A 13171-nucleotide genomic window follows, 5' to 3' on the forward strand; every position below is an offset into this window, starting at 1 on the left:
TCAGTCCCAGTATAGAGTCTTTGGTCCAGACTGGAACAACTGTGTGCCCAGTTTGAGCTCTCTTCAGTGCTGTGACCTGACAGACCCAGAGGGGCCATCACATCACATGTAGAAGCTCCCCTAATGGAGCCACAACACATGTCCAATACTTAGTCTGTCTTGTTGGACCAAATGGAAGAAATGATTCAAGGACTTAGTCACAGAACAGAGATTCAAATCTCCAAAATCCAACTGGCTGCATCAGGACATATAGTCTGAAACTCTGCACAGTTTCCTGTTTGAAGCTGCTTCCTGTTGGCTTCAGCTGTTTGGAGTTTCCATTTTCTAAACTTCTACATTCTGAACCTTCTTCAGCTCTGAACAGATGATGAAACACTGAATGATTTCAAGCTCACACTTTGTCTAATAAACTTACATCTTTCATTCTTTATACAGATTGGAGCGCTGTGGTTTGTCAGAGATCAGCTGTGATTATCTGGCAGCAGCACTGAAGTACAACCCCTCCCATCTGAGACAGCTGGACCTGAGAGGAAACAACCTGAAGGATCCAGATGTGAAGCAGCTGTCTGATCTTCAGCAGAGTCCAGACTACAGACTGGAGACTCTGAGGTCAGTAGAGTGATGGAGTGAGTGGGTGGTGCTGTCAGCAGTATTGTACTAAACACAGTCAGTATGAAACAAAGATCCAGTGTTTCCTGTAAAGCTGCAGCTTCTCAGTGAAGCTGTGAGAGGAGAATGGTGACAGGCTTCAGGATTGGACACAAACACTTCCTGTTTCTGACCTTTATGGTCACCATGGCAACGGCTGACACGCTCTGATCAAACACTGTCAACAGCCAATCAGCTCTCTGAACAAAGCAGCACGCAGACCAATGACTGCATTCATTTCCAAGTTTAAAGCAGTGAAGAACACAGTCTGTAGGTGAGGAAGACTTTAGTGAGAGCAGATGTTTGGATGGAATTCCTCCAGTTAACAGCTGGAACCGTCCATCTGGATTGTTGGGCTTGTTGTTGGGGTTCCTACAGAGCTCAGAGTGGACACACCAAGCTTCTTCTAATGAATGAAAGTCCAAACTCAAACTAGGAGGGAAAAACATTTTCATCAACTTCAATAAAAATCCAAAGATTAGAAAAAGTGAAGCAACAATGAGTCCTAGTACAGTCCCAGCACTGAAGTCCCTGCTGCTCTTTATACTGGATGTGCTGCATCACTGACTGACAGCTGATGAAGAGTCTCTGGAAACACTCGTTTATCTCCTCTGCTCTTCCTTCTCTCTGCAGGTGGAGGTGATGATGGTAAACAGGACGGTGTGTGTGCTGAGAGAGGAGCAGCTGTGTCCTGATGATCCAGAGAGGTTGAAGCAGCTGCAGCTTGTGTGTAGAGACGCTCTGACTGGGCCATGTTACTGGGAGGTGGAGAGGAGAGCTTCATCCAGCAGTGACTGACAGAGGAATGAAGTGCAGATGACTGTCAGTGCTGCAGAGTGAACTGCTCTGAGAACAGCTCCACTGTCAGACACAATGTAGAGTCCAGCATCATCCCTGTGTGTCCCTCTGTATCTGACAGAGGATCATCAGTGTATCTGGACTGCTCTGCTGCTGCTCTGTCCTTCTACAGTCTCTGCACAGTCTCTGTCTGACTCTGGCTTCAGACCCTCCTGGATCAAACTCACCTGGAAAGACTTTCAAATTCAAATTTTATTTGTCACACACGCAACCATACCCAGTATGACATGAGGTGAAATGCTTGTAGCTGTGCAATGCCCGACCATTAAATGACAGTGGTTTTACAGTATTTACAATTTACAGGTTATTACAAAATTTACAGATTTAACTTAGAAATTTACAGTAAAAATGTGCAAATAGCAGAAAGAGATTATAAGGAAGTGTACATGAAGAGAAACCAGAGTGTGTGTGGTGATGTGATGTGTGTGAGAGTCCAGTCTTATAGTGATGTGGTGTGTGTGGGAGAGTTCAGTCCTACACCTGGTTCACACCGCAATGTATTGTGCCATTTTCCGGGTCCACAAATCAAAACAAACGCTCCGTGTTGGAACGACGACGACAAGAAACATGCTTAAAAGCAGCTCAAAAGAAAACAGACGGTATAGAGACCGATGGCGTCCTGAGGCGAAGCAGCAGTACTTGAAAAAATTAGAGTGCATCGCAAATCTGGACCCATATGAAATACGGTAGTGGAGTAAAGACCCAGACGACTTACCGCCACTGTCCTACCCTGAAATCTTCACGTATCTTGTTTGTGGAGTAAGCGCTTACACTGCGAACCAGTTTCGTAATTACAAGTCACTGGAGGCGCACATCCAATTTACAAATGGCTGGGTGCAAGATTTGGCTATTTTCAAGCCGCCAAACTGTGAGTACGTCGTCATTCATACCAAGGTAAGTCAGCTGGAGTGCATCGAGTGTAATAGCCATTGTCCACCCCCCACCATAATTAATGTTATACTTTTATCATTGAACTGCTAAAATATCGTTATCATATCATGTGCCCATAATTGTAAAGGAGATGCAAACTAACACATTGATAATCGGGCAAATTATTACTTAACGCCAATTTGTGTCCTCCCTGTCTCATTTCACCACGGGGAAGGTCGAAGCCGCACACTGAACATGCTGAACATCCTACCTATATAAATCCAAGCAGGAAGCATGTTTTAATAGTGTGATTTGGCCATCTGAACATCCTACCTATATAAATCCAAGCAGGAAGCATGTTTTAATAGTGTGATTGGGCCATCTGAACATGCTACTTATACGATGGAGCCATTAACCACGTAAGGTAGCATATTCTGATAAGGTAGCACGGATTGATAGACAAGACTATAAATTTAGGCTACGGTAGGATGTTTTGACAGAACACCGGTTCTCGTCCCCAACATTTTTCTTTTGTTAAGCTTCCTGTTATCAAGGCATGGTAAATGAACAGTAAACCTCACCTGATGACTAATCTTCCCGTTTCCCTCTCATTCATTTATTTGGGTTGTCATGGCAGAAATATTAAACAATGCCTTTTATTAGAACATAAGCATTTAAATGCAGTAATTGTATTTGAATTAGTTAAATATGAGTGGGCAACTCTGACCATGATAAGACTGCATTTGCTCTAAAAAAAATTAATAAAAATTTTTGACATATTGTCATTATTTTTACTCTTCAATTTTATGTGTTTATTCTTTAAGATGGTATCAGAAGTTGCTCCTCCACCATGAAAAAAACCATCTGCATGTATTCTTTCACTACATCCACGATTCTCCTCTGTGGTCCTCCTCATTCATCCTGTTTGGAGCTTGATGTTCAACATCCTTTATCTATTAAAATTACAGAAGGGTAAGAAAATAATCATCAGAGCAGGAATAATGAAAAATGATAAATAGATTACCAGTACATACAAACATAACACTTGCATAATTTCTCTGATAACGCTGCATTGGATGGGTTTATTAACGGTGGGCTGAAATTGTGCTACAGTCTGCTGGCGAGGAACTTTTTTGAGTGTTGAATAAAATGTCCTCCACAATCTGTATATGAATTGTCATTAAGACCATAGAGATTCTTACTTATAAAGGAAAGAAAAGTGGGACAATGCCCATCAACATATAGTGTATATTTTCTGAAACATTACAAAGATACAGGTAATTCTGGGTTCACCTGAATTACAGATTAGACTGGTGGACAAACAGAGATGTTGTGTACAACTGGTGACAGCATCAGTGACAACAAATTAATCATCAAGGCTGGCAGCAGAATTAGGAGGCGTCAGAGTCAGCGAGGGTCAGAGATCAATGAACAAATTGCCCACCTTCATGGATAATGCATCACCCTCAAAAGGATTCAAAATTTGGGCCATGAAGAACAGTTCAGGAAACTTATTTTATTGTTTCGTCTGTGAAACTGTATAAATGAAATGTAAATGATGTTAAAGGCAAACACATTTGTAAGCCATAAGAAACAAACATGCTTTGCATTATACCTTCAAACATCTGTATAGATTTGATACATTATTTATGAACTGAATTTGCTAACATGTCTTACATAGTGAGTTTATTTCTTTTACTGATGATATTTCAATGATATGTATTTTTTATGACTAAATAATGCTCTATTGAACCTACCTGGCAATAACAGCAGGTGTGGCAATTTTGTAATTTGTTGTTTAAATTTGATATTATTTTAGGCAGTATATTTTCTTAGCCTTTGTCATACTCATGCTTAACCCTCTCAGGCTCAAATTAAGTTTTTGTTGCTAATGCACAAAAGAATACCTGCAGTGGTACTTCTGAGTAAAAAAAACTCATAAAATATGTATGTGGGGTAATCAGGTTGTTAGCTTTTAACTGTTGCAAATCTGCAACACCTGCCTTGAGAGGGTTAACACAGCAATCTCAGAAACTGTACAGCAATTTTGGGTGTGGATCACAGGGTGAAGAGTGGGGGTCACCCAGAGTCAGAATCCAGTGAAATATCAGTGTCACCTCGTACAGTTTTCCTGTAATCTGAGCTCAAAGATGAGGATATTAAAAGTACAGTACTGTATATTGGGTAAATTTTACTGTTGATTTTCTCTGAATCGTACAGTAATTTGGGCTGTGGATCACAGGGTAAAAAGTGGAGATGAACCAAAACTGGGAGTGGATTGTGAAGTACAATAGTGTCAGGAAACAAAAGACTGCGTTTCTAAGCCAGTCGGCACCCGTACCGTAATATGCATAAGAATAGTGCAACAACATTTTAGGTGCAGCTGGCGGTGTGGCTAGCTTGACCGCGGTCAAATATGGTGCTGGAGAAACAAACTACAGAGAACTTCGTAAAGAGAGTATTGAGTGCTTTGGCGACGTAAATGGTAAATGGACTGGTTCTTATATAGTACTCATAGCACATTAAACAACTTGCCTCATTCAGGTGTACGCAAGCACTTTTCTCTGTAAGCACTTTCTGTGTAATGTTCACACACATTCGGAGAGCAACTCTGGGTTGGTATCTTGCCCAGGGATATGTGGCATGCAGACGGGGATTGAAGCACCTTCCTCTACTACCTGAGCAAAGCCGCCCCATGTTCGTCTGTGCACAGATGTCTTTCTATACAGTATTATCACAATTGTGCAAAAATACAGGCATGAAAGCTTAAAGTGCGTGATCACAATAAAGGTGACGTTCAGAGACTGACTGAGTGATCTGAGAACATCACTGCCTTCATTTACTTGCTGCTATGGGTGCAGGAATAACACAGTGATGCAGTTACTTTCTCAGTCTGCTAGAGCCTCCACTTGAACGCAAGAACCTTCATTTATCTTCTCAAACGGAATTCAAAATGTTTTTTACAAATTGAAGGATTAAGATATAAATCGTAGAAGCATCGATCCACACATTCAAAGAAGAACAACCCAACAAACTCTTCATAAAACTCCAAGAGATATGAAAATCTTTATTTCTGTCTATTCTGTGTTGTTAATAACATCACATCTTCACATAGTAGCAAAAACATATTAAAAAAACATTAATCTCAATATGCATACTGTACTTCAAGTTTCTCTCATGGAAAGGCCAGTGTTACTTTTATAGTATCCTTTCCATAAATATAAATATCTTTACCCATGTAGTGGAATGTTTATTTTATCTTTTCATTTTAGTTAAACGAGCACAAGTATAATGTGACCACATTCACTTTTTATCAGGACAAGCTGCACCACCCAGGTGGTTAGCATACAATAACACTGCCTTGATCTCAAAGCTTCTTGCTAACTGTACTTTTTTCTCTTTAAGTAAGGATACTGAAAGTGTAAGCAGTGGAATACGGTCACATCACGTGCTTAAGGTTGTGTTAGCACTGATAATTCCTTCACAGTTCTTTAAAGATGTCATCATATCAGCTGTAAATGCAGCGTTACACAGCACATGGAACACAGCTGCTGTCCTTACGCTATACTTTCAAGCATCACACTTTCTTAATGACCAGTTTATTTCCACTTTTTATGCTCTAGTATGGTGTGACTGAATGAAGTCAGCAAACCAAATTCTGGCCATCTGAGGATGAGAAAAAACTTGCATGAAATGGGAAGAATGAGATGAAGATGGCTCCTATGTTTTAGACGTGGCACTGTTTCTGCCGTTGTAAGTATGCTAAAGCTCGAAAGATACATTAAAAGTCTGACACTTCACTCTTCAGCTGGAGCGTCCATCGAGTTTTACATTCCAAGTTTCCTCGTTGGGATTACGACTCAGACGATGATGTGAAAAATTAGTTATTACATTAAACCCATAAAATCAACACTGGCAAAAAGCCGTGCACTTCACAGAACAGCTTTCTATGGCCGAGCAGCTCCTGCAGGTGTAAGGTGTAGGTGTCACAGCACTCGGGTCCAAATAGTTTATGTGCAGCATGCAGACAGAAAATGGCTTTACAGAATATGACTGAATGTTGAGGCACCAAAACACACTCAGTCATTTCTGTGCAGTGTCAGTCTGCCCCACTCAGTCTGATCAAGAAGAAAACCTGACTCAGTACGATGATGTCCCGAGGCCATGTTCAGGTTATTCTCCCGTCCACACTGAGCGGGCAGATCAGTGGAGTCTGCATTAGCTTTAACAGAAAGGTCTGATTTAAGCAGGTAAGATGAATAGACAAGAGAAGCTAGAAAACTTTATCAACTATAACCCCAACGAGGACCTTGACAGGTGTCTTGTGTACAGGTGAAGGCTGGACAGTCAGCAGGATCCCTTCCTAACATTTGTCATTCCCAGCATTGAACCGTTTCCTGGCACAGCCTCGGTGAAACAGAGCATCGTTTCTACCCCACAGTTACAGACAGGCTGTGCTTTTCTTTGGTAACACCGTCCAAGGAGAAGCCCCGCCTCCTCTCTCAGTAGCTGCTTTCGTGTCCTGTCAGGATGTACAGGCTGCTCAGTGCTGACGGGTCATCAGTCGGTGTGCTCTGAAGGATGATGTCTCTGCACATTATCAGCAAATGAGAAGGAGAGAAGTTGTAAAGCAGAACCAGAGAAAGGCAGTACTAACCTAAAGCCAGTGCCTCCACCTGCTGCTACTCCTCCCACCTCTAGTACTAACACTACTCTACTGATACTACAACCACTGTCGTTTGACTTTAATGCTACACACTGGTACAGTACTGGTACACTTACTGGGTCTACTCTCGTGTTTTACTCCTTTTCCTGCTCATCACCACGCCTACTACTTTTTTAAACTTTATGATAAGTGTGAACATTTACACAACAACATGTTTAAGCTGTTATTCCTGGTTTCACAGTGGAAAACTCCGGGTAACTTCCATTATCTTTGCTCCTGTATAAGACTTTCCTGAATGCTAAGGTTTGGTCTTCCACGTGAAATTCAGTACTTTTGTTTCAGTTTCATTAATGATGCATTGATTTTGGACATCTATGTAATATATATGTGATACACGACCGTCTTTGAGTCCGTCCTTCTCATATATAATCCCACCGTTTTTGCACTTCAGATGATTCCAGTAATGACTGATTTTTAAAAAAGGTGAAATATTTCTAATGAACTCACCACGATTCTTATTTCAAACTTCATTAAAAGCTACTGGATCAACAGGGCTGTCCTGGATTTGTTAGTAATATAATATAGTAATATATTATTATTAGTTTTAATTGTTTAGTCAAAAATCAATTCCAGACTGCTCTGAAAGAAATCAAAAAGAAAAGGACATTTTCTGAAGACTGAGTTTTAATGCCAGATATCTATACGATCCAAATGTAAACACACACACTTACTGGAATTATTCATTTTGGCAGGTTGTGTGTCAATTGTTTGAGAAAACCTGCTGTTAATGTCCCCTCCCCCCACAAAAATGATCAAAAGGAAGTGCTGAGGGTATTATCAGGATGTCCTAAAAGCTCTCAGTTAATCCGACATGCTGCAGCGAGAGTCCTGACAGGAACTAGAAACAGAACATTTATTGGCTCCCTGTTTTATCCAGAATAAAAGATTCAAAATCCTCACACACAAGGTTTTTGAATAATCAGCCCCTGTCTTATCTTAATGACCTTATAGTACCATGTCAGCCCATTAGAGCACTTCACTCTGAGTATTTAAAAGTAAAATGGGAGCCAGACCCTTCGGTTTCCAGGCCCCTCTTGGTAAATGGACCGGTTCTTATATAGTGCTTTCCTACTCTGAGCACTCAAAGCGCTTGCCTCATTCACCCGTTCACACCCATTCATACTCTGACGGATGCACCGGAGAGCAGCTTTCATGCAGGATATCTGGCATGCAGACGGGGAGTAGGTGACCTGCTCCCCCACCTGAGCTACAGCCACCACTTCTGTGGAACCAGCTTCCAATTTGGGTTTGGGAGACAGACACCCTCTCTACTTTTAAGATTAGGATTACAACTTTCCTTTCTTCCCTGAATCCTCCCTTAGTTAGCCTAAGTCTAGGCCGCTGGCGGGTTCCCCTGATGTGTTTCTTCTTCAGTCGCCCTTTTCACTCACTATCTGTTTATACACCTCTCTGCATTCAATCATTAGTTGAGAATATTCTCTGGCTCTCTTCCCCAATTGTCTTTGTCCCGTCTTCCTCCTCTCACCCCCCAACTGATCACAGCAGATACCCGCCCCTCGCCGAGCCTGGTTCAGGTTTCCTCCTGCTAAAAGGGAGTTTTTCACCTTTGTGCACCATAATTACAGGGTCTTTACCTTACAATATACAGTGTCTTGAAGTGGCTATTGTTGTGATTTGGCACTAGCATAAAGAAAATTAGCACTAAGGAAAGTAGTTTTCTGTAGACGGTAGTTGGTAACTTTGATGGCTGGGGTTTTTTTTGGAGGGCTGCATGCAAACACATAGGCTGCATTTCCTAAATCCTTGGATTTGAGTAACCAACAGAACAAACACTCTAGTGTGACTCCTGCTTTAATGCTAGCATTAATGCTAGGAGTATTCATGCTTCTTCCACATGCTACTCTGAAAATCACTTCCAGGTCACTTAACAATAGTATCAAGAAAAATACTATCCTGATTACTTCTGATGTACTAGGATTACTAGTTTCTCACAGTGATTGATAACTCTTGTCAGCATACTGTTAACATACCTGTTTGTTCCCAGAACTCTGAACACACGACTCTCATCTGTAATTTCTTGTGTTACCTGCACATAAAGTGAAAATTCACATGTGTAATGACTTAGAACAAATATGATAAGCACATGATACGAGCTCAGCCAACGTTGGATGAATTTACTAGTTCATCACCTCATCTGAATGGAAACTCCTCCCTTTGAGGCCATGCTTCCAGAACGCCAGCACACTGTCCTGCAAGCAGACTGACAGAACAGGAGGTGTCACTCAGCTTTCAGGACAGACATCAGCTCTCATTCACTCTGTTTGTCACATTATTTCTACCTAGTGTTTCAATGGGGAAGTCAAAGACTATTTCTGCAGCCAGCTGTCTGGATGGAAGGCCTTGCAGGTTCACGATCTTTACAGTTCCTGTCCAAACGGTACACGGATTGAGAATGAGCACGAAAGACATGTGAAGGATTCACAATATGTGAGGGGACTTACTTTCCAAGGTGATGAGAACAGTGTCTCGGTCCAGCTGGGTTACCTGCACGGCTCTGAGTGCTCCACTATCTCCTGACGCACGGAAACAAGGAAGCTTGTTGAAACAAGTTGAAGGTTGAAGCTTCAGGAAGTCAGCAGAGAAACACAGAAACGGTCCTACCTGGCACTGGAACAGGAGCGCCGTTCAGCTCTATAATATCAAACCTGAGCTGTTGGCCGCTTGGTGGTTTATCATTACTACAGTCTCTCACTCCAACACACAGCTGAGGAAACTCATCTGTTGCCAACACCAGCAGTTCAAATATCGGAAGAGAATCTGGGAGCCTGATGGCGAGTTGCTGTGAAACAGTCATGAAGAAAAAACAAGAAACAAAACAAGAAAAACTAAATAAATTCTCATGGATGGTTAAGTGATGCTTGTTAAACCTGAGCTGAACCTGTTTATACAACCTTCCAAAACAGCACAACAGAATTCTTGTATGATTAGTAAATCTTGAGATTAAAGATAAACCGATGCCATCCATCCATCCATCCGTCCGTCCATCCATCCATCCATCCGTCCGTCCATCCATGCATCCATCCATCCGTCCGTCCATGCATCCGTCCGTCCATCCATGCATCCGTCCATCCATCCATCCATCCATCCGTCCGTGCATCCGTCCGTCCGTCCATTCATGCATCCGTCCGTCCATCCATCCATCCGTCCGTCTACTTCCGCTTATCCTTTTTCAGGGTGGCGGGGGGCTGGAGCCTGTCCCTGCTGTCTTAGGGCGAGAGGCGGGGTGCACCCTGGACAGGTAGCCAGATTGTGGCAGGGCTAACACATAGACACAGACAACCATTCGCACACATTCACACCTATGGGCAATTTAAAGTTTCCAGTGAACATTTCCCCACTAACTGCACGTCTTTGGACTGATGCCACTTTGCCATAATGTTGTGACGCAGGTGTGTTTCTCCTAGCAGCACTGTGTTAGGACTGCAGACAGGCTTACCACAGATCTCTGTTCTCACTATACATACGTTATCTTCATGAAATGTGCGAGACATTCACAAAAAACCTGTCAATTAGTCTGCTATGTGACCTAATGGTGCATGCTGGCTTTGAACTGTGTGCTGATAACACTGTTCCTGTAGCCCAGAAAACACATGGTAACCATTCAGTTACACGAGCTTGGACCCAGAGAAGGTGCTGTTGGTGTTTTTGGACAGCGTTTATACAGCGTTTCTTTTATTTAGTCTCTAAAATCTTGTTGGGCTTGAATAAAAACTATGCATATGTTATTAAAAAAAATCAATGCCATTCTTCAGCTTCAGATTCTGATATGCTGTCTGTCTGCTTTTATGTAATTCAGGTCTAATGACTGGTTTGCATTGTGGAAATAGGGTTAGAGTTTGAAAGGAAGACATTTATTCAGGTGGCAAGTTCAACATATCTGTACAAACCTTTAGATGCATGAACTTCTGAAGAGGCTCGTACCACAAGAGTAAAACCAGGCCAGATGGGACAGCCCCGCACAGAAATGTGCTATCTGTGTATGGGTTTCTTGCTGAAACACAGAGAGCAGGACTAAGTGTCTGCAGTTGTTCTCCGTGAACAAACAGACTGACCAGAGTAACTCAGCACTGCTTACCTACACTGCACCTCCTACAACCTTTAGTGTCAGGAATCTTTACAGATATGGCAAACTTTCTGTGGCCAACAGAGAATATCCAGGTCAGAACAAGCAGACAAATCCCACTATTTGGGTTTACAGTATCCTCCTTCCTCAAAATCAGGTGGTAGCATCATACATCACATAATTAATACTGCTACAGCTCCTGTTTCCCTGCATCTGTGATGGCGTGTCGTACCTGAGACTCATCCGCTCCGTGAGGCGGTTGGTGCTGAGCGACAGGCTGCTGTGTTTCTTGTGCAGATGTCCTTTCTGTTCAAACAGAGCTGGCAGGCTGTGCGAGTAAAGCTGGGACGACTTCCCTGCAGGATGGAGCCTTTTTAGAGCAGCATATTATCGAGTGGACACAATGTTCTCCGTTTGTGTCACGCTGTTTGTTACCTGATACGGACATCAGCACATTGTTCATAACATATAGCCATATACATCGCTGAGGGAGGAGCTGTGGGGAGAGGGAAAAGACAAGCAGTTCACTGACACTTCAAACATCCAGCTTCAGTCATCAGGCTGTTCCAGAAACACCATTTCCTGGTTTTCAGTGCTCCTCCTGTCATCAGGAGCTGCACTCCTTACTCAGATTTTTCAGGGTGATGCGATTAACGACTTGCACTTTTCTGTTATTACTTGCATTTTTATACAATGCTCTTCTACTCTGACTGACACTTTCAACTACCAGCTTAACCGCACATCACTCTATTCTACTTCACAGTCACGTCCAGTTACACGTCTGCATGAATTCTGCACGCACGTTTGCACTACAAACTGCACACAAACACGTGCACACACATGCGCACACTCTCGTGCACATATCCATGATTTACTCCAAACCTAACCTTCAGTGCTTTTTAACTTCCAACCCTTTCAGTGGAAGCATCGGGAGAAGTTTGCCAGATTTAGGGTTTGCAGTGTTATTTGTTCACATGTTTGTGTTGTGGCTTGTTTCTAACATTACCACAGTTACTACTGTCACAAGTCAGCGAAGCATCGACTGGTTTTAAGTAGGGTCGCTCCTTACTGGGGTTATATTGTCATAGTAACTTATGCTGCAGACCTAACCTGCTCTGGACCGAGTTATTCCTCCTGCACGTCTGTGCACAGATAGTCGGCTATGAATCTAGCCACTTGACCTTTGACCCATTTCAGTATAAGATATTGTTAAAGTATTAGTCTTAGCTGACTTTCCTTTGTGTTTCTAATGTTCTTGTGTTACTAGTAGCCCCGATGTTTCCCCTGTCTGACCTCTGTCTCGTCTATGTGTTACTCGGTTTTCTGGTGTGTCGTGTTTTTGTCCGTCTTCCCTCCTTTTCCTCTCATCGCCGTCATCTGTGTCCAATCATTTTAGCCAGTACCTTGATCCCCATCTGTTCATCTTTGTTCTAATCCCTGTTTTGTAGCATGTAGCGTGTCTTCCACACACAGCTCTTGCCTCTGTGCTCATTTTGGGATTCTGTTTTGTTGTTGGCTAATTTTGTGGACAGCTAAAGTTAAAGCCTTGGTTTTGCTTTGCTGACTTTCCCCTGGTGCTTTGCAAATAAGTCGTCTTTCCAATAACTTGACCATTTTAATGAAAAGTATTAAAATGTTACCAGTTATACTCATTAAACACAGGACATGTAATAAAGGATTAAGGCAGGTTAAGTGGAGTGGATGGCTGTTAAAGCATTATACAGATGTGAGAGAATTACGATCTTACCTTCTCTAATGTATCTTCATGAAGTTCATTAAGGTTCAGTGTGTAGATGCCTTCTTCTGCCCCAAGAATAAGATACTGATCTAAGTAGGAAAAGTGTTTATATAAGAGATTTCCATCAGCACCAAACACAGACACCATTACCATTACATCACAAGGTTCAGACACCAGACCTGCTTTCACTTTGGCTGCTATCCCCATTAAGAGTGCCTCTTTGTGCTACAATGTCAGACAACAGCAC

General features: G+C 42.3%; 1 protein-coding gene and 1 pseudogene across 5 annotated transcripts in view; one reads left to right on the forward strand and one right to left on the reverse strand.

Annotated features, from left to right (window-relative positions):
- LOC134625026 (NACHT, LRR and PYD domains-containing protein 14-like) overlaps positions 1-13171 on the forward strand; it is a 551707-nt pseudogene that overhangs the window by 19261 nt on the left and 519275 nt on the right.
- The window catches only part of map4k2 (mitogen-activated protein kinase kinase kinase kinase 2), a 48902-nt gene continuing 41182 nt past the window's right edge, over positions 5452-13171 (reverse strand). For all 5 annotated transcript variants that reach the window (XM_063470343.1, XM_063470340.1, XM_063470339.1 and 2 more), the window contains 11 exons: positions 12934-13013; positions 11622-11682; positions 11419-11542; positions 11199-11257; positions 11011-11114; positions 9725-9902; positions 9565-9636; positions 9403-9489; positions 9253-9323; positions 9094-9149; positions 5452-6966 (listed from right to left, as the gene is read on the reverse strand). In XM_063470343.1, coding sequence (XP_063326413.1) covers positions 6879-6966; positions 9094-9149; positions 9253-9323; positions 9403-9489; positions 9565-9636; positions 9725-9902; positions 11011-11114; positions 11199-11257; positions 11419-11542; positions 11622-11682; positions 12934-13013 — 980 coding nt within the window. In that variant the 3' untranslated portion in view covers positions 5452-6878. The remainder of the gene's footprint in view (positions 6967-9093; positions 9150-9252; positions 9324-9402; positions 9490-9564; positions 9637-9724; positions 9903-11010; positions 11115-11198; positions 11258-11418; positions 11543-11621; positions 11683-12933; positions 13014-13171) is intronic.

The sequence above is a fragment of the Pelmatolapia mariae genome, linkage group LG3_W (genome assembly GCF_036321145.2).
Source record: "Pelmatolapia mariae isolate MD_Pm_ZW linkage group LG3_W, Pm_UMD_F_2, whole genome shotgun sequence".
Taxonomy (NCBI): Eukaryota; Metazoa; Chordata; class Actinopteri; order Cichliformes; family Cichlidae; genus Pelmatolapia; species Pelmatolapia mariae.